Genomic DNA, 22,310 nt, shown 5'->3' on the forward strand with positions numbered 1-22,310 from the left:
TTCAGAAATGATACTGTTGAAGCGCTGTATACTGGAACCTGTAAATGCTTGTATAATTGAATTGAATTATGAGCTAATTTTTTCTTATGATTTAGAGATTGAGAATCTATACTCTTGGGTCAGTAATAACCTTAGATATATCATGATATTTCCTATATAAAAATATTTATATATATATATATATATATATTTCTTTAGGGTGCTGACAACTGCGCAAAATGTTCCAACTTTAAAGATGGGCCTAACTGTGTAGAGAAATGTCCTGAAGGTCTACAAGGGGCACACAGCTTCATTTTTAAATATGCAGATGAGGACAGAGAATGCCGCCCCTGCCATCCTAACTGCACTGATGGGTAAGAGTCTGGGACATATTTTAACAACGTAAGATCTAACATTAGAGAATATCGCAAGGATATAGAAATTGATTTTGTCAGCATAGGAACTTGACTCTTTATATTAACCGCACGTTGACTTGGAGTTGAATACACCATTATCAGTAAGCTAAAGTTTGTCGCAAGGCCTTTGTAAGTAAAGGCTTTATAATATTTATACTCTTGTCTTGTTTTAATATTACTCAGATAATCCGTTCCTGCCAGCGGGGGTTGAATGATAGAAGTGTGTGGTGTGCAGACAATATGTCTTGAAATAGGATCTCTTCTCCCCTTGCTCTCATTTAATGCCCCAAGACTATCTTTAGGAATGTAGGATCAGGTCCCGCAGGGGCTGAGCAATTTAAATTGGAATGTGCACCCACAGCAAAACATAGGCATAATGTTCAGCAATTACTGGAACACTAATAAAAACATTGTTTAGCTGAGTTCTTACCTTATTGTTACAACTGGAGATTAAATAGAGGTCTCCTAGGCCAATCCCTGCCCCACTTTACATGATCTCAGCGTTTTGCACAGTGGAGCCTTGAAACGAACAGGGAAATCTAGAGATATATCCACATTGTCCCCTTGGTGCTGACAGTTGTGTTTGGAAAGTAATCCAGGTGCCAGAGCTACCAGTCTGACTATTAGCTGCCATGATATATGTGTCATGCATATGAGAACACCGTTACGAGGAGCAAAACCCTTTATTAATGGAAAGCCGAGGGAGGAAGCCAGAAAAGAGAAACGGAAAAAAGCAATTAAATCAAATTGTTCTGTGCTTATGGTCCTTCAGATTTCACAAGTACTGAGTGTTCTTTGCAGTGATAAAACAAGTTATCATGGACATGCAATACACATGTAGTGTTCTTGGTGGCTTAGTAGTCTCATGGGTTTGCAATAAAGTATTTTCCATTTTTTTTAATTAAAGTTATCATAAGTTAATTTAGTCATTTGGCATGTATTCTTGATATGAGTATTCAGGCATATTGATTTCATGAGATATGAGATTATCAGGAGGGCAATACCCAATTGATGCTCAAAAAATTATTGAATGTCATAGTGGTTCTAAAAGTGGCATCTCAGCTATTCTAAAAACCAACCTTTGCTGTCCGGTCTGCCCACACACCATTGTCAGGGACACTGTATGAATCCAAATCAACATCAATTCCAGATATGGACAGAAGTCTACATAGTAATTTTGACTATATGGTGGTATCGCTTGGGCACTTTATGAAACTATCATTTGGAAACTATTTAAGCAATTTATGGTAATATTATATGGCCAGAATATGATTATCTGTCTACAGATAAAAGGTCTCCACAGATTCTTAGTGCTAATCTTGGCCCTTAAGCCTTTACCAAAGAGTATAATTTTAGAAATCTGCTCATGCAATACAATAAGGAATATAAAAAATAATTAACTTCTATACTTTTTGCTACACACAGGTTACGACCATAAACCAAGTGATTATAATACATTTAGACTACTTTAACATTTTCCCCTCTCAGGGCAATGCAAATGAAAACAGCATTTCAAATGTAATGTGTGAGCTTGGCCTAAACAACATAGAAAAGAGATGAAAAAAAAAATACTTTTCGCCGGAAGTGGACAACATACTGAAGCTGATGTTTTACTTGTTGCATTTGCTCTGCAACTCATCTTATGCCAGATAATCTTACAGTAATGCTATGTTTTCACCTGAGACTCAAAAGAGTGAACGAAAGCCTGAAGACATGGAAACGGAATGTCGTAAGAGCCACACGAGCCAGGCAACGCTGGCTGCTCTTCTTCCAAGTAAAATGAACGCAGTAAATTATTCAGTATAACACGTCCATGTCAACAGCTGTTGCCATTCACAATGAGACCTTTTACCGTTTTCACAAATCTAATTACAACAAAGCCATGAGGGATAGAAGCATGAGACAGCAGCGAGGCGATCTCGTGTCTGTGCAGCTCATCAGCTACACCGGGCTGAATAATCCACATGATTATTAATAAATAACCAGGATAAAGGCACGCGTGTTCAGTGCTGTAGGTTATAGTCTGATGTTAATATTAAAATATATTTATTCCTATTGCGAGCCATTACTGGATCAATTGCAAATAATAGACATGCGTGCTGTAAAAAAAAACAAACGACATTCTGATCATTTCACATGTATACTGCCATTGTTTTACATGGGAATTTATCAACCTTCCTATGCCAGTTTTCTGGCGTAGAAAAGTCGCAAAAGGGCCCAAATGTTTAAATTTGCATTGCAAATTGTGATTTATTTATTTTTTTATGCCGCTCTTACCACTTTTGTGAAAAGGGGGCGTGGCTTCCCAAAAGTGGCAGGGCCATCATAGCCCAACAAATTTTTTTACATTTATGGCAGAAAACTGGTGTAAATTATAGTGTAAATCTTTATCATTTCACTCTGTGGGGCGTACCCCCATCAGACTAACCCCTATCCCCATCAGACAATTTAAAAAAAAGTATTCTCACCTCACCGATCCTCTTTCATTTTCAAGGTCCCCTTAAGCTCCCTCAGCATGCCATAGCTCATTCAACATACTGACACACATAAAGCCCTGATGCTGACATTGTATGAGCCGTGGCATTCTTTGGAAGCCTGAGCGGATCCGGTGGGGAAAAGTGAAGTGAAGGGGGGAGGTGAGTATACTTCTTTTTTATTTATGGTCTGATGGAAAGGGGGGGGTCCCATAGACATTGAATGGAGCAGCAGCGCACAGGGGCGACCACCGCTCAATTCAGAATCTGATTAGAAAAGCTATCGTACAGTGAGGAGGAGCGGGGTCGGGATCCTCGTTCTAGTGATCTGTAGGGGTCCCAGTGGTGGGGCCCCCAGCGTTCAGACATTTATGACTTCTCCTGTGGATAGTTGATAAATGTGCTTAGTGGGAAAACCCCTTTAAAGAGAAAGCAGTCAAGTTGGTATTTATGTCCTCAGTGGGGCTAATGATGTAACTTCCCTATGTCTGGCATGCGCACTTTTGTGTAATTTCAGTGAGAGTAGGATCAATTTGAGTTTCATTTCTGAGATTAGGATAAAACACATCCAAATATGATGAAAGAATAAAAAGCCTATGCAGATGTTGCCTCAAATGGACTGGATCCCATCGCTGCAAATCGATAGTGATAACCAGTGAAACCTCTCGCCAACCCTAAATGAGTGTATTGCACCAAAATCCTATTAAAGGGGTTCTCTAACCTTGGACATTTATGACATATCCACAGGATTTGGAAGCATTTTGGAACAGTGAAAATAAAAATAATCTTTAAATGTAGAAACTTTTTGCTCTTTGAAAATATCAGGAAAATAAGTGAGACCTGTTGAATCATCTTGCTTGTTACATTTAAAAATAGAAAGCTCTGGAAAAAGATGAAAAAAATTCTTCATAAATGTAGAACCTGCCCTGTAAGGGCCAGAGATGAAAATTTTCGGAGTCACTGTCTACAAGATCCAATAAAGGACATACAGTATAAAGATACCCAAGACAGGAATGGCAGTAGATGTTGACTTCATGCAAAAATACTGTTCTCCCTACTTGTCAATTAAAAACTCAGCTGTTTCTGAATGACAAACACATATCTTAGAGGTCATTAACCCAACTGAGATGTTTCTCTATGGCTTGTCACAACATCGTGTGCTGCCAAGAAACTGTGCAGAGAGGAGAATTTCCCTAGCTTAAAGTAGGCCACATTATCTGTATATAGCTACAATATGAAATGTAAAACCTATAAAATATTTGAAGTAAAAAGTCATTTGAGTTGTCGATCAACTGAAATGTCTCAAAATCTTTATGTTGGATTTTATTTTATTTACTATTCTTCATGCTATTCCCTAGGTTGCACTCTATCCACTTTTTGCCGTTAAAAAAAGCATTCATTAAACAGAAATTTTAATAAGTTGTCCAAAGTGCTGGATAATGCCTCTGCTTTGAGGCTGATTTAAATAAATCTACATTTATCATATGGACCCTAGTCTAAAATATTTATAAATTATGTATAATGGTGGGGATCTACTTTGTTTTTAGGGCTGAAATAAAATATTTTCACAAAATTAAGAGTCTGTTTATTATAAACTAACTCTTAGGCCCCATGCACACGACCATAATTTTGATCCATTCATATTTATGGGAAAGTATCCGGGCCATAGAAATGATCCACAAAAAATATGACACGCCCTATACTTTATAATGGGAGCACGGCCCGCAAATGCAGTCCGTGCCCGTAATCACGGACCGTGATTAAGGCTATGGCCGTGTGCAAGGGGCCTTATTAGAAATCTATTAAGAGATTTCTACAACTGAAAATTAACATTATATGTATTATCATCATTATTATTATTATTTTTATTTTTATTATTATGTACTTTGAGGTCAGTTTTGACTTTTCCCTCCATAAAGTATTTCGCCAGAATGTTCTGTATTTTTATTGGATCTTCAGTCTTTAATCTCAATACCATTTTAAAATGTCTTTGATTGTATCCATCCATTAAGTAGTCCTGCCAAATGGGGCCTGGATTATTTTGTAAAAAAGGAGGCCCCGCCATTTTACACAAAGTGAATTAGCAGCAATTGTTGGACTGGTTGCGTTTTTAACCCGTCTGATCCTTAAAGTCCTTTTACACTGGGCAATTATCGGACAGACAAGTGTTCGTAGAACGCTCGTTGCCAATAATTGCCCTGGGTAAACAGGGCAGCGATCAGCCGATGAACGAGAAAACGCTGCTTCATCTGTTGATCGTATCTTTTAAAAAAAGTAAAATATGATCGTTGTCGGCTGTACATCTCCCTGTGTAAACAGAGAGACGCGCTGCCGACATGATAATAATGTATGGGGAGGAGCGATCGCTCGTCCCCATACATAGCTCCTTGGGACAGGTGCAAACAAGCACCGATCAACGAGCTGTCTCGTTGATCGGCACTCGTTGCACCGGCCAAAATTGGCCGATGTAATAGGGCTTTTAGTTGTGGTCTTTATCAGCCGCTTATCCCTCTGAGTTTTAATAGAGAATTCAGGACTGATGCTGTCACAGAGCTATCTTATTGTGTCTGGCCAGATTGACATATGACATTCCATGCACTGTAAACTTTTGTAAATGTCATTCTGCAGCCTAGTGGCAGTGGGAGTAAAATGTTTAGAGAATATAAATATCACTTGAATGCAACTCAATATTCTTATCACTCCCCCAGCTAAAACTAAGCAATTTGCTATTAGTAAAGTATTTCCAAGAGTAAACCTACACTTTAATCTACATGGAAGAGTGTCAACAATGAATAGTGCATTATCATCTCACCTATTACACATTCTTTAAAGAGGTTTATGTTTGCATAATGTATACAAATATTATACTTTATTATAAAATTACATACAGGAGTAAATAAAAAACTAGAGTGGAGTAATAGAAGGAGTTCCGGTGGTCACTGGCAATTGGACCAGAATTTTCTGATCCTCTTCCTCTTTCTCTTAAGCCCTAGTTCATACAGAATTTTTTGCAGGCAGAAAAAATCTTGATAGATTTAGGATCTGCCTGCACTTTTTTGCCATGTTTTTTTTACCGCGTTTTACGTAGAGTTTTTCGCCTGTGGCCATTGGAGCTAATGCAAGGACCGCGGGCCCCTAGAAGAAGACGAGATATACTCGGCGAAATGCGCGTCGGGATGAGCCCGGCTGTAGGTCAGGGATGGAACAATTGAGGGATAGTTTAGAACACATTCTGTTAGTCGGCACAGCAATTTACTCACCCCGGTTCACTCAATTTAGCAATCGCTAAGGGGGTTAAGTTCATTAGACCGGTGGTGACACACACACCGCTCTGACGGAGCTATTGACGTGCATGCCAGCTGTGTATATACACAGCAGATGATTGGCACGCCTGCTCACAGAAACGGTACGGTTAACCGCTGCTCCTACAGCTGAATAGCAGACTCGCTGTGACTGCCGCCTGGTACTCAGGAAGGCTCCGACGAATCCGCTTACAGCAGTAACTAGTGAGGTGAGCGATGGACATTAAAAGTTGTGTCCTTTATCGCTCCCTTAACTGAAGAGCTAATTTGTTGTGAATACTGCTTGGAATACAGGCAGAAAAAGATCTCTAACTGAATGGTTACCATACCAGCCTTAAGTTACAAACACAATTGCTGACAATATTTAAGCCCTAACACAATGAGCATCTATTTCCACTAGTAGATATAAGTGCATGCAAGATACATTCCATACAATACATTGTATCTTCTGATGGAAGTCTGATTTGATCCTACCTTGCGTTCCGATACTTATTGAACTTCACTCTAATGTAGCCTGCCCGTGTATATTATAGTTCTCTTACTGACAGCACTTAAATGAAAATTTGCTGTCGAAATACCTGAGTCCACTACTCAAACCTGTTTATTCTACTATCCCTCCTTATTCCCACTTGGCAAGCTTTCAATAAAAGTTTTCTAAACTTCGTTAAAATATAACATCCAATAGTCAAGAGGGATTTGACAATTTACATAGGGTGTTCTAAAGGGACCGTTCACCCTATCCCTGCACGGTAAACTATACCCACCACAGCCGGTTTGCTATCAGATCTATCGATCCAATACTTCTTGCCCTCATGTTCCCATTTCCTTTATTAATTCTCCATTATTGGTGGTGCACACTAGGGCTACAATAATTAACAAGAAGTTTAAAGATCCTCAAAGAGGTGTTTCTAATTTAGGTTGGTCTATTAATTGGGGATATCCAGCCTATTGATTCCGAAGGGTAAAATTATGACCCAAATTCTGTCTATATTTTATTTTGTGTACTCCGTAATATCTCAGATATACCTAATAAAAGTAAATTTTTAGTGTTATACCAGCTTTTCCCAACCCTTCCTCCCTTACCCCTTTCACTTCATATTATTCTATCGGTGGTGTACACCTGGTATAACAGTTTATACTAATAATAATTCAAGCATTACTATTACATTCGGAAAGACTGCGGGAAAAAAAGGCTGCAAAAAATACTCGGAAACGAGCGCTGCATGTTTTTCCTGCCTCTTCTTGATTACAATGGGAGGTCAGAGGTGGAACCGCGGCAAGAAAGGATATGCCGCCTTTTTCCCCCAGGAGCAGCTAAAAGCCGCACGGGAAAAAAAGCACTTCTGCGTCCCATTGAAATCAATGGAGGGCGATTTCAGACATTTTTTGGCGCTGATTTTGACACGGTTTCCGTGTCAAAATCAGCGCCAAAAAACTGTGTGAACTGGGCTTAATTCTTCTTCTTTTCTTTTCCCATCAATTGAGATTTGCAGACAACAATTCCTGTGTTGAAGGTAGATGTAAATTTAAAGCAATATTTGTAAAAGAAAATGAGACACGTTACATATAAATAGGAATTTACAAGTCTATGCAAATCAGTAGTCAGACAGCCTAAAATAAATAAGCAAATTCTTAAACCTTGTGTACACAAGCAGTATTTACTTGGTATTAAACTGCTGCATTCATCCCTCCTAAAAGCAGCAGTAACTTAACACAGTATGTGAAGACCTAATTCCTTGGAAGAAACATCTAAATGAACTAAGTCTAAGGAAAACAATTAGAAAGGTGCTGAACCAGCATTTACTATAGGTTTTCCTACCTATATTTTAGTTTAGTAAAATCTCATTAATAATGCAAGCAAAGATGGGGAATAGTATGGCTTGATGTAGCTCTATAGCTCGAAAGGTACTATATAGGTAGGATCTTAAATCCTCTGGAGTTGTATTATTTATTTATATATACTCTCGGGGGCAGATTCATTAAGACTGGCATTTCGTACACCAGTCTTAAGCTGAAGGTTGCTGGTGTACACCTCTTAATAAATTTGGCGCATCTTGGACTAGCCTAAAGACAGAAAATAGTCAGCAGACATAGATTTGTGCTAAATTTTACACCATTTTCTGTCATTAGTAATAATAAATCTGCCATGCCCCCTCCCAGTTAACTCGACCCACTTTTGGTGATACTCAGAAAACTGGTTGAAACTTTGACAATTTTTAACTTTATCACACCACAAAACTAGTGCGAATCACTTAAATTCTCCACTTGGTGTCCAGAATAGGGGTAATAAAAGTATGGGAAAAAAAGTAAACAGTGAACTCCAGGGATGATCATTTAAACGTAGTTTCCTTCAACAGGCTGACAAATTCTACAAAGTCTTTAAGTAATTCACTCTATAAACTGACAAATTCCATGAAAATCCACTGAACAGTAAGTTCACTCTTTAAACAGACACTAACTTTCCAAACAATGTATGCTAATCTAATAGTATACCTCAAATATATGTATCCATTTTGTAATTCCCTTACTGTTAAAATGTATTCATTTTATCCATAAAAAATTCTGTGTGAGGTTACTGCCACTAGGTGTCTTCCTTCCTGTAATCTACTTTCCACCCCCTGTTGTCAAGCATAATCCGTGTCTAGGTAAAGAGCAAAGGAGACGAACTGCAGGAAGTGGAGATGTGTCTTTTCACTGCCTGCAAAATAGAAATCTATGGAGGAGGAAGGGGGAGCAGGAGGAGGGAGCAAAAGCAGAGAGACAGAAAGACTGACACACAGACACACAGACACACACACACACACACACATAGTAGTTTATAGTGAGGCGAGCAGGAGGAGACAGCAGGAACAGAGAGAGAAACACATGCTACTTCACATAGTAGTTTATAGAAAAAGAGGGGCAGCAGGAGGAGGGAGTAGGAGCATAGGGAGAAAAAAGACACAGGCTGCTGATAAGAGTTATATTTCACCCCAGTGCTGGATTCTCAGCTACACTGCTCATTACTACAGTACACTCTCCTCCATCTGTGGCAGGTTTTATAAATGTAATAGATAGAGATAGAGATAGAAGATCAGGATCTTCCCTTCTCTATATAGGAGACATGATAGCAGTTAGGCATCACCTAGAAGCTTGCCTAGGTAAAAAGAGATGCTCAATAGTGAAAATCATCAGAATTAAAGAGAACCTTTCACCTGCCCATACATGTGCAGCTGAGTGCAGCATGTAATGGGCAGGGCTGCACAAACCCTGGGGCACTTTACATTTTTTCCCTACCCTCCTCCGTTATTTAGATATCGGTGCTGTTATATTTGGCGCCCGATATTTAAATAACCCCCTGAACTGTCAATGGCGTGTGTAATTTTGCAAGGGGGCGTGTTACTACGGCTGTGACACTGTCCAATTAGCTACGGACAGTGCCACAGCAAGAGCTGGAGGGAGGAGAGCATTGCTCGGGCACGCTCTCACTCTTCAGCTCTCGGAACACAAGGACAAGAGTGATCTCTCGCGAGAGATCACACAGTCTTGTACTTGTCTGCCGAACTGGCAAGGGGGCGTGTCACTGCTACGGACATGCAAGAGCTGGAGAGAGGAGAGCGTGTACGCTCTCACTCACTCTTCAGCTCTCGGCAGACAAGTACAAGACTGTCTTGTCCTTGTCTGCGGAGAGCTGAAGAGTGAGAGCAGGTGCATGCGCGCACAGCTCCGAGCTCTTTAAAGCAACCTTGTCTCTTCCAAGGTATATAAGCCTATACATTTATGGTGTCAGCTTTGCCCCCTTATTATTCCATTCTATACCTACATCTTGAAACCAATCTATCCCACTATACCTATGCTTTATACAGTCCTTTCACCCAGTGTCCTTCATAAATGGCATGGAGGTGGCTAAAATCGCAGAGCTGGTGAGAGGAGAGTGTGTGCTCTCACTCTTCAGCTCTCGGCAGACAAGGACAAGACTGGGATCTCTTGTGAGAGATCAGTCTTGTACTTGTCTGCTTAGAGCTGACGAGTGAGTGACAGCGTACACACTCTCCACTCTCCAGCTCTTGCACTGTCCGTAGCAGTGACTTGCCCCCTTGCCATTACACTCCCCCTTGCCAGTTCGGCAGACAAGTGCAAGATGAGTCTTGTCCTTGTCTGCCGAGAGCTGATAAGAGAGAGCGTGCATGCGCACACGCTCTCCTCTCTCCAGCTCTTGCTTTGGCACTGTCCGTAGCTGATTGGACAGTGTCACAGCCATAGTAACATCCCCCCTTGCCATTACACGCCCCATTGACAGTTTAGGGGGTTATATAAATATCGGGTGCCAAATATAACGGCACTGATTTCTAAATAATGGAGGAGGGTAGGGAAAAATAAAAAATGCCCCAGGGTTTGTGCAGCCCTCCCGATTACATGCTGCACTCAGTTGCACATGTATGGGCAGGTGAAAGGTACTAAAAAAAAAACAATATATAAATAAAAGGGCGACATCATGACAATAAAACTTAACCCCTGCTCGACGTTCCCCGTGTATATACGGCGAAGGTCGGTGGGGAAGTATGGAGCGGGCACACTGCCTAAGCCCACTCCGTTCAGTTGGCTGTGTGTAATGAGCTCCCTTAAACCCTTTAGATGCTGTGTTCAATAGCATCTGCGTCATCTGAGTTGTTAGAAGCAGGCGGTCGGCCCATTCTGACGTTGCATAAGCCCCCCTTTGACGCGATCGCAGTGTGCCGATGGTTGACATGGTTGACATGGCAGCCTAGGGGTCCAATGCCGAAGGCAGGTTTTAATAGGAGCCTGTCAAAATCAAAATATACTGCAATACATAAATATAGCAGTATAACACGCATTTATCTATCAGTACTGAACTGCACAAATACTTTTTTTTGTGAAATGCAAGGTTTTCCTACAATAAACATGTCAGGAGAGGTGACCGATTCTCTATCCTGAGGATGCAGATACAAGTGAATGTAGCTGTCGCCAGCACAGGGCATAAGGGGGCTCGTTTGGTCATGTGCGGTTCAGGCGGCCATGGTCCCACTGGGAGCCTTGGGTGGCCGCCCGTACCACCCTAATGATGATCCGCCACTGGTTCCTTAAGCACCTACATTTTTTGTCAACCAACTGTACACTTTGATTTAAGTCTTTTACGCTGGAGACAGTTAAGTTGTTATCTTTACTAACATGAGGTAGAAGCTTTCTTAAAAGAGAGGAAATTGAGTATAAATACAAATCACTCTTAGAATGCCCACATCAACACGAGTCATCAAGCAAGCGAATTGAAATATGAAGACACATTAGGAAGGATCCGAAGCAGTGCAGTCCTAAGCTTTTCTTAAGCCATTGAAATGTTTCTCTCTAGTGCTACATGACAAGAGAGACAGAAAACATATTTTTATGGAAATGCTTCATTAATGTCAATGTTTATAATGAGTTGGAAAGCAAAATCCAGGTGTTTGTCTATTCAAGATCTGTGCCCATAAGAACATGGGGTTATTTGCTTTTTGGAAATTCCAATCCTGTCCTTCAAACCTTTTCCTTTCCATTGAGTGCACTGGTCTACATCAGCCTGCCCTGCAGTTGCCAATTCCAATTTCAAGCTCTGGGGGTTTATACAGAAACAGAACAGAAAATAATTGTGCGTTGGCCATTTAACTGCCATTCGAATAGAGATAAGCTGTGATCTGCACTGCTTTTTTGTGGGTAGTAATCATGGGATCAGTGTTGTGTAAGCCAGAAAACCAGAGAGGGGCAGAAAAACAAGACCTTGGCATTGGGAGGTCTCCCGCGGGCACAGGTGAAGCCTACTTGGTATTTCTAATGCCAATTTGTAGGGGAGGGCGCCACCTTTATGCTCTGCTCTCTTTGTTTACTGCTATTTGAAAACCAATCATTGTAATTATTTCTGTCACTGGTGACAGCTGAGACAAAGGACTTTAAAGTTAACCCTTTCCTTAAATCTCTCATTCACATCATGAAAGATGTTGTGCATGACAAGCTCTGTTTGAAATGCTGAAAATAATAGTGTTATGTTCTGGGCTTTTTTGCAGCTGGTTTGCGGTTTGTTTAGACTTTTTTTTCTTATAGAAAGCTATTTATCTTCCATTTTTGTTTTTTTATTTTGTTTTGGCAAAACGAGACGTTTGCATAGAAGTATCTGAAAGACATTTGCATAAACTGGGGCCACACAACTTATAATTGGTAACCTAACCAAAAAGTCTTGCACCACTGGCTCCAACTAATGCTTTCACACTAACAGGGTTACTCAATATTGCTTTCGTTTTTCCTGCCTGAGACAAGCAATGTTCCGATAAATGTAACACCATGAATTAAATATGGGTTACAACAATATGCAACCTAAACCTTAGCCTTAAGGGCAGATTCACACGAGCGTTGCGTTTTTGCGCGCGCAAACAACGCAGCGTTTTGCGCGCGCAAAAACAATTTGACAGCTGCGTGTGACATCCGTGTCTGATGCGCGGCTGCGTGATTTTCGCGCAGCCGCCATCATAGAGATGAGGCTAGTCGACGGCCGTCACTGTCCAAGGTGCTGAAAGAGCTAACTCTTTCAGCACCCTCGACAGTGAATGCCGAACACAATATCGCAAAACCTGTAGAAAAAAAAAAAAAGTTCGTACTTACCGAGAACTTCCCAGCCGTTGCCTTGGTGACGCGTCCTTGGTGACGCGTCCTTGGTGACGCGCCTCTCTTGACATCGGGCCCCACCTCCCTGGATGACGCGCCAGTCCATGTGACCGCTGCAGCCTGTGCTTGGCCTGTGATTGGCTGGAGCTGTCACTTGGACTTAATTGTCATCCCGGGAGGTCAGACTGGAGGAAGAAGCCGGGAGTTAGCGGTAAGTCAGAACTTCGTTTTTTTTTCTACAGGTTCATGTATTTTGGGATCGGAAGTCACGGTCCATGGTGCTGAAACAGTTTAACTCTTTCAGCACCATGGACAGTGACTATCTCTTGACGTCGCGTACCGATAATTTTTTTGCCGGGATCGGCCAAAACGAGTTTGGCCGAACCCGGTGAAGTTCGGTACGCTTGTCCGGCTTCGCTCATCGCAAAGACACTCCGTTTGGATGTTCGGAAACAGAAAAGCACGTGGTGCTTTTCTGTTTTCATTCATCCTTTTCACTGCTGTTGCGCGAATCACGCTTGTCCCACGGAAGTGCTTCCGTGTGGTGCGCGTGATTTTCACGCACCCATTGACTTCAATGGGTGCGTGATGCGCGAAATACGCAGAGTTATTGAACCTGTCACGCTTTTTGCGCAGCAGACAAACGCTGCGCAAAAAGCACGGACTGTCTGTACTGCCCCATAGACTTGTATTGGTCCATGCGTGCCGCGTGAAAACCACGCGGCCCGCACGGACCGAATACACGCTCGTGTGAATCCCCCCTTAAGCTGTGATTTCACAGTAAAGTGTGGTCATGCCATTTTTGCTGTCATTTTGAGACAATCAGAGGCCATGATTTTTCTTCAATGAAAATCTTGCAGAAACACTGCAAAAAATATGCAACTTGTGAGCCCAGCATGAATTGATTGAAGTTTGGTTTTGATAATATTGGGTATTCCTTCTTGTTTTGTATCCTTCCATTGTTAATATTCTAGTCGATTTTCTAACTTCTAAGACTTATTTTCTTTTCTTTCATTACAGATGTAGAGGACCACGCATCAAGGACTGTATAGGAATCATAGACAGGTACCTGCTATATTTCACTTCACTGTTTGCTTGTTCCTACTTAAGTTGCCATTTTTGAGTATGATAGTGTACATATATGTATGGTTGGTACCTACATGATGTATTTGATTACCAGCCGATTTAGCAACTTAGGTCCTAATATATACTGTCAATATGCGATTGGTTTGTGTACGGATGCACTGCTGTCTGCAACAACAGTGGAGCCAAAATTTTCTGCAGTTCCCGTAGTTCATCGTTCTTAGGATGCGTTCACATATATCAACTGATGCAAACATGTATCAGTTCCAATCAGGCTTTTGCACAATTTTTACTACAAAACCATCAGTTGTTGTTAGTCACCATCTGTTTTTAACATAAGTTTTTACCACAATGGTCCACCAAAAGAATAGCCTGGGGTCTGAAAATGTGCCAATTTTATCAGAGTGGTGCATAGCTTGTGATAGATTGGATACATGATAGATTAGATACTTGTTGTGAACCATGTCAGGGCTCTCCTTCACTGCTACGGCCTCAGCGCTACACTGAAGTCTAACACACACATTGTAATGTCACATGTGTCATATTCAGTGCAGCACCAAGGCCGGTGTCGAGAGAAAGCCCAGAAGGCAGCTGCTGTCCACTGACCTCAGATCAGATCTTTGACGCAGTCTTGTGAGCCTGCAAAGACGCCAAACACTAGTCCTAACTTCAGGGAGTAGCTAGTTTTTTGCGCCTTTACAGCTACCCAATCCCACCCAGCATCTCCTACCCACTCCACACCACGCAGGGATTGCTGTTGTTTCTATTCACACAACAGGGTTCAGGTGTTGGCCATTAAAAATGTCCGTCTAGGTCCGTTTTTGATGGCCGTTTTGCATCTGTTTTATATCCGTTCCGTGTTTTCCATTTTTGCCAAATTTTTAAAAACAGACGAATTTCATGTGTAGATAATTAAACATTGCCCTCTGTAGATAATGCTGCAGTGCCCTCTGTATATAGTGCCACACACCCCCTGTAGTTAATGCCTCAGTACCCTCTTTAGATAGTGCCACACACCCTCTGTAGATAATGAAACAGTGTCCTCTGTATATTGTGCCACACTCCCCTCCTGTAGATAATGCCGCAGTGCCTTCTGTATATAGTGCCACACACACCCCTATAGAAAATGCTGATGTGCCCTCTTTAGATAGTGCCACACCCCCTGTATATAGTGCCACACAACCCCTGTAGATAATATCGCAGTGCCCTCTTTGGATAGTGCCACACACCCCCTGTAGATAATGCCATTGTGCCTTCTGTATATAGTGCCACACACACCCCTATAGATAATGCCGCTGTGCCCTCTTTAAATAGTGCCACACACCCTGTATATAGTGCCACACATCCCCTGTAGAGAATGCTGCAGTGCCCTCTGTAGATAGTGCCACATACCCCCCAGTAGATAATACAGCATTTCCATCTTTATATATTGCCACACACCCCTGTAGATAATGCCACAGTGTCCTCTGTATATAGTGCCACACCCCCCTGTAGATAATTCCGCAGTGCCCTCACATATATAATGTCGCAGTACCCCCTGTAGATAATGTCACACATCTCCCCTGTAGATAGCGCCACACAGCGCCCACCTTAGATAGCACCACACAGCACCGCCTGTAGATTGTGCCACAAAGCGCCCCCCTGTAGATAGCACCACCCCCACTGTGTATAGCGCTAACCCCCTTCCCCCTGTAGATAGTGCCACACACCCTCTGTAGATAATGCCGCAGTGCCCTCGGTATATAATGCCACAGTGCTCCTCTAGATAATGTCACACAGCCCTACATTAGATAGCGCCACACAGCGCCCACTGTAGATTGTGCCACACAGCACCCCCTGTAGATTGTCCATATATGGACAGTAACATCAGTGGCTACTCCTTGAGCGGAATCTCCATTGCCGACTCAGCCGGGGATTCCGCTCTAGGATGAGCCCCTGACATCAATGTTCACACATGGACAGTAACCTCAGGGGTTTCCTCTAAGAGCAGACCCCCAGCCAGATCATCGGCGATGGGGATTCTGCTCAATCAGTAGACACTGACATCACTGTCCATATATGGACAGTGACATCAAGGGCTTCCCCGAACACAGCATTTAAAGTAGCGCTGTGCCCGGGGAGTCCTCGGCGAGCGGAGGAGCTCCCTCTGCTCCGCCACTCTGAATTAATTTTAAAACAGGGAGCTGATGGTTCCCTGCTTCAGTATTGGGTTCAACTGTATCTGCGTCCTGAGGATGCAGATACAGTTGACAGCGGGACGTACCCCCGGCCGCCTTCCCGCCAGGTGCTGCCAGAAAAAGGATGTGGCAGCACCCGGCGTTCATGCAGCCACAGTTAAAATAGATAGGATACAGTGCCAGACGTCCTTGGGAGCCGGACCCAAAAACGCTGAAGGTAACTTTTTTGGAACCGGCTCCTGCACAGGTCCAGTGCCGTACGGAGCCACAACTCATGTCCCCTGTGCCAGGACAGATCCCTAGATAGAAAGCTATGTGATCCATTCTAGCATCAGTTTCCCTCCAGCTGTTCTGCCACACACCGGAGGGAAACTGATAGGAGCAACGGACATATTTGAACAGCCCTTTAGTCCCAGGAGTCAGATGATCACTCATTTCAAAGGATAAGCCATAAATGAAAATTCTTGAAATTCTTTAATTGGAGAGTGAAAACTATTGTCGTTTTCTGAGCTCTTAGTAGCTCGCAGTCCGGATGACAAATATGTCATCAATATATCAACAGAAGTGGGTTGTTTTGTAGTATATGCTGATAGGTACAGACTCTCTAGTTGAGCCATAAACAGACTTGCATATTGGTGTGCAAAATGTGATCTCATTGCCATGTCTTTGGCCAAGAATTTATTTACAGCAGGGGTAGGGATTATGGGTAAGGATAAATTCCATTAGATGGGTGATTGGTCCTACTGGAAAAGTATCAATTTTAACATACGTTTATTTCTAGCCAACCTAAACAGTCTAATGGCTCTCTTACACCGTAACATCTGAAAAATGTGGGCTTATCAGGATTATTGCGTTCTCACTGAATTGGGTCAGGAAATATGGCTGCACATTTGTACCAGAAATGGTTATAATTAGACTTCCCTAGAAAAGTGATGCACACACAATGAATTAGGCTCCTCATTACCCAGACCTCATTTAACTCATGAAGCTTTAATTAACTGAGAGTCTTCCTCATCCCCCACTGTGAGCTGTATACTTTCACTGCCGCGTAAACATCAGCTGAAATTATGGATCCCTTAGAAGACATTCTGGTTAAATGAACGAGTTTCCTTTATCACATGTTTATTGGACCCCAAAGAAAAAACACATTAACACAATATAGTCTGCTCAATATCCTTCTCTTCACATTGGGATTCCCTGTTTGTCCCCAGGATAAGCTATTTTACATGTTACAGTTTATTCTTGTACAGTTTATTGTGTTCTCCCCCCATGCCCTCAGTGTATTTAGTCAACCTGTAGTGTCCCCGATGATTTAGGCTATAAATCCCAGCATGCTTCTCCAGGCAGCAGTTAGTAGAAAATAAAAATAAAATATTGTAGTGAACATTAACACTTGCTGAGGCGATTTCTTCTCATTGACATTGCAGACTTGGTAAGTAGACTGAAGTACTGTGTTACCAGCGGCGGATTAGGTAGACCATAGGCCCTGGGCTATTACCCAACTTTGGATCACTCTTCTCCACCACCGCAATGCCGCGCTGTAACTATTGTTAACACTACCTTTTTGTGTAAGCATTAACAAATGGTTGTTACAATTCCGCTTGTCAAAGGGCTGTGTCCCTACGTACTGACAGTCTCCAACCATCACATACTGTATCACACTGTGCAGGGACACATCCTCCTGACAAGAGGAATGGTAACATCCATTTGTCTATCAATCCTAGACTGCACAAAGACATTATGGGAAATACAAGGATATCCTATAATAAACATGTCAGGAGAGGTGACAGATTCTCTATAAATCCAGTGACTCATAGTGGATGTCTTCTCAGATTCTAGTAGTTTTCTTTTCTCTTTACTTATCCATCTGTTCCAGACCTCATGACGACTTCTCCCGGCCATGACCCATTTCTGCAGAATTTGCCACTCAGATGTCGTCGGCTCCTCACTTCTCCAACATTTCCACACCTATAAACGAAGATAAAATTATCATGGTGTCACACACTGTGCCCCTAAATATAATAATAACCATACACTGTGCCCCTGAATAAAATAGTACCAAACATTGTGCCCTTGAATATAATGGTATCAAACGCTGTAAAGTAATGCACCACATATACAGTGCCCCTCTAGATAGCACCACACACAGCCCCCTGTAGATAGTGCCACACACACACCCCGTAGATAGCGCCACATATAGCCCCTGTAGATAGCATCACACACCCCCCTGTAGATATCGCCACACACAGCCCCGTGTAAAAGTGCCACACACACACACACACCCCTGTAGATAATGCCTCCCCACACAGCCCTCTGTGGATAGCATTACACACAGCCCTGAAAATAGTGCCACACACAGCCCCCCCTATAGATAGAACAATACAGCTCCCTGTAGATAGCGCCACAGAGACCCCCTGGAGTGCCATACAGCCCCACATGTAAATAGTTTCACACACCCCCCTATAGATAGCGCCACACATCTCCCCCTGTAAATAGTGCCGCACACACCCCTATAGATAGTGCCACACAGACCTTCTGTAAATAGTGCCAAACAGCCCCCTGTAGATAGTGTTATACAGCTCTGTTGTAGATAGCGCCACCCTCCTGTAGATAGCACCAGCCACCTTGTAGAAAGCGCCACACAGCCCCCCTGTAAATACGGCACAAACAGCCCATCTGTAGAATGCACCTGTAGCTAGTGCCAAACTTACCTGTCCCTGTTCCAGTGCTGTCCTCTTCTCCGACCATGCAGGCCTGGTCTCTTCTAACCAGGACACAAGCGGCGCAATGACATATGGGGATCTGCCACTGTGTGTTACCTTTAGCATTTGGTTATTTGAGGACCAAATGTCCTTTATTCTGTTGTACTGACACTGGTCATATTTGCTAATACTGTCTTAAATTCAGACAGCTTAGAATTCAACTGCACATAATTAATGACAATGGCTCATCCTGGATGATAAATTTGGCACACTCTTAGACACTTCTGTTTAATTTCATACCACATTTTGGTTGGTTTATTTTAGTCCAATTTGGCGCATCTTAAACCGCACCCCTTTTCTACTAAGCCATGCCCCCTTGGTGTGCGACTTCCAAACATGTGTTCTTCTTGCGTATTTCATTAAAAAAATTTGTGTCAAATTATTTGCACCAAAAAGAAGGTGTAACTTAGGCCAGAATTCTGCGGTCATGCAGTGAGAAGAAGTGGGGGCTAGGAATGGAGGGGTCCCAGTAGTGGGGCCCAAGTGATCAGACATTCATCACCTATCCTTTGTATGGATCATAACTCTTTTAAAGGAGTTCTATGGGATTTTTTTTTTGTTCTAGCCTCTTATTTCATGAAGAATAAAATAATAAAAGGGTTTTTAGTATGTTTTCGTCCTGAGTGGCAGGCAGATGTCGCATCAGGATGAGCATACACAGAAAGTGTAATACACAGCTCTGCTCTAACGGCAGAGGTCAGATGACCCTTTGAATTAAAAAAAACAAAAACTAAAGGGGACCCCTTTTAATTATGGATTCAGACACAAAGCCTGCAACAGAATTGAGGGCAATACCTAGTATAGGCAGACAGGGCTGTCTGATCCTAGGGCTGTCTGACCCTAGGGCTGTCTGACCATATTAACTGTTGTTAGGGCATACTTAGGTATGCCCTAACAACTGCTTGTGTACAATTTGTATATAGATATATGCCAGTACATTATTGTTAACAAATAAATTTAAAAAAAATTGAAAACCTCCCCTTAGAGGTAAAAAAAAATAAAACATACAAAGAAGTAAAATCAATTTAACAAAAAGTAATGGTAAAAAAAAAATGGCAAAAAAACACAAACAGTTTTTGTTTACAATATAATAAACTTTAAATATCAGTCCCTAAAACATAAAATAATATACACATATTTGGACTAACAACCTGTACAATAAATTCATATAATTTATGATTAACGGTGTATGCTATAAAGGGTGAATAAAACTGCAGCGGAATTGCTTTTTTCCTTTAGTTTTGTCAAAATTAAAATAAATACTGTATGTATTAAACACTAATGTATATGTACCAAAAATAGCACCTACATTAGGTACAACTTCTCCCGCAAAGAAAATAAAGCCTTATATAGCTACATCGAACAAAAAATATAAAAGTGATGACCGTCGGAATGCAGAGAGGAAAGTGCTCTGGTCCTCAAGGCTGATGTTGGTCCAGACCTCAAGGAGTTAATTACTTGTGAAAAAAAACCCTCTCCGTACTGCCAACTAGCGACCATTTTATTGGCTGCATAAACAAGCAAATCAGCCAATGAACCGTATTTTCTTGTTCCATGGATGACCGTCGCCTCGCCTTGTTTACACAGGGAAATGATCGGAATCGAGCCTTCATATGAACACTCTTTTGAACGATCATTGGCCCGTGTAAAAGGGCCTGTAGTGGCCCCCCTAGAATTGCAAAAATAATGCATAAATAGTCATGAATAAAGTCTTATTTTTTTTTAAGGACTTTTCAGATAGTTAATTGGTAGCATCAGAACCCTACCCAATCATACTACTCCATTTAACTGTGCGAATTCCATTGTTTAGTCTGAAGCCAATAAACTGTGCAATATTGGGTTACTTCTATTTATTGAAATTGCGGCACATATGGGCACTTTTATTAGAATGAAAATGATAAATTGATACCGTTCTATGATTTCATGTTACAGACTGCATATTGGGATGGTATTGGAAATATGTTGCATGCTCTGTTCTTTCGTCCTTGTCATACTGATTAAATAATTAGCACTACTAATGATGGTCTTATATTTCACTCAACACACAAACCCATAAAAACGGAAATATACCTCAGTTAAACGAATTAACACATTTAAAACTGCAGTAACTAAAAGGTTAATACCTGCTAATTTCTGGCTAATTTCTGCACACATTTGCCACCTGTTCTAGGGAGATAAATGTACTTTTTGCCTTTTCAACAAATTGTTGTTCTAAATTTGCACGCTGGCAATTATCAGAAATTACTGCATTAAGAGGAATTTCGACAGTGGCTGCAGCTTCCAGGCTTAGCAAATTACCCCATCTTGCTAAATGGCTTCCCTTTGATGAGATCGTTGCTAAGATGCAAAGCGTTATCCAAATTGCCAGCTCATCGTAGCTTTATGTGTAACATGTTTGTGTATTTCTGCTTATGAACTGTTCACCTTTGCACGGTATGATCGCCTAAAGGGGCTCCTCATTAAACTGAGTCATGCTTCATAACTTCACCGCGTGAACATAGCATCCGTTAGAGACATCCTGGACCATTGGATATGGTCTTTGAAGTTCTGTTGGTACATAACGAAATATGAAAGATCTTTACATGAGATGTTTTTTTTCCCCCTTTTTAATCTCTTGTTAGACAGCCATAATACTTCAGGCAATTATTACAATTTTTGATTCGAAATATCTAAGCCAGATATTATTGCATACTATATAATTAGAGATGAGCGAATTTCCCACATTTAGTTTCCGTGCCGATTCTATTGAATCGACTGCCCAATTTGATTCAGTCTGAATAAATTAGCTGTGAGTTGCAAGTGTCCTGATTGCTCTGTTTGACTCTCTGTTGTCTTCTAGGACTTTATCCAAGTTGGATACAGTCCTAGAAGACATCAGAGCGTCAAATAGGGATATCGGGGCACTTGCAATTCCACCACTAAAATAAAAAAATACCATACACAATAGTGACTTTCCCTGGTCAATAGCGGCTCATACCAGCTGGCCTCCTGAGATAACGTAGTTTTGTCCCATGTGAAGACTGCAGTCTGTCCACGTGGGACAAAACGACATCATATCTGGAGGCCGGCAAGAACATGTCACTACGCGAGACCAGGTGAGTATGGCATTTTTTTTAAAATATCCTTTTCTTCTTTAATCTCTCATTTTTATAATTTGCAAAAAGGATTTTGCCGAATCTAAACTTTTGGGGAAATTTGGACCAAATTGGATTTGTTTACAATCGATTTGCTCATCTCTAAATAAAAAAGAACATTACTTCCACAGGATGAAAATTTGTCCCGGCCATGTGAGAAACTCACAGATGTTTGACTCTGAGGAGTCACTGTAGTTACTGTACTGTAACTGTAACAAACCATACACCTGCATGTGCATCACATGGCCAGAGTAGGTTTTCATCCTCTGGCAGTAAATAATGAAGGTTTATTTTCATGACTACAAGCAGAGATCTTAAAAACTGTGAAAAATTAAGACACAAAGTATATTACA

The 22,310-nt window shown here is 41.6% G+C and overlaps 1 protein-coding gene across 2 annotated transcripts in view; it reads left to right on the forward strand.

The window, feature by feature from the left end:
- ERBB4 (erb-b2 receptor tyrosine kinase 4) overlaps positions 1 to 22,310 on the forward strand; it is a 765,761-nt gene that overhangs the window by 583,440 nt on the left and 160,011 nt on the right. For both annotated transcript variants that reach the window (XM_075829649.1, XM_075829650.1), the window contains exons 15-16: positions 199 to 353; positions 13,822 to 13,866. In XM_075829649.1, the coding sequence (XP_075685764.1) occupies positions 199 to 353; positions 13,822 to 13,866 (200 nt within the window). The remainder of the gene's footprint in view (positions 1 to 198; positions 354 to 13,821; positions 13,867 to 22,310) is intronic.

This window comes from Rhinoderma darwinii, chromosome 6, assembly GCF_050947455.1.
Source record: "Rhinoderma darwinii isolate aRhiDar2 chromosome 6, aRhiDar2.hap1, whole genome shotgun sequence".
Lineage (NCBI taxonomy): Eukaryota > Metazoa > Chordata > Amphibia > Anura > Rhinodermatidae > Rhinoderma > Rhinoderma darwinii.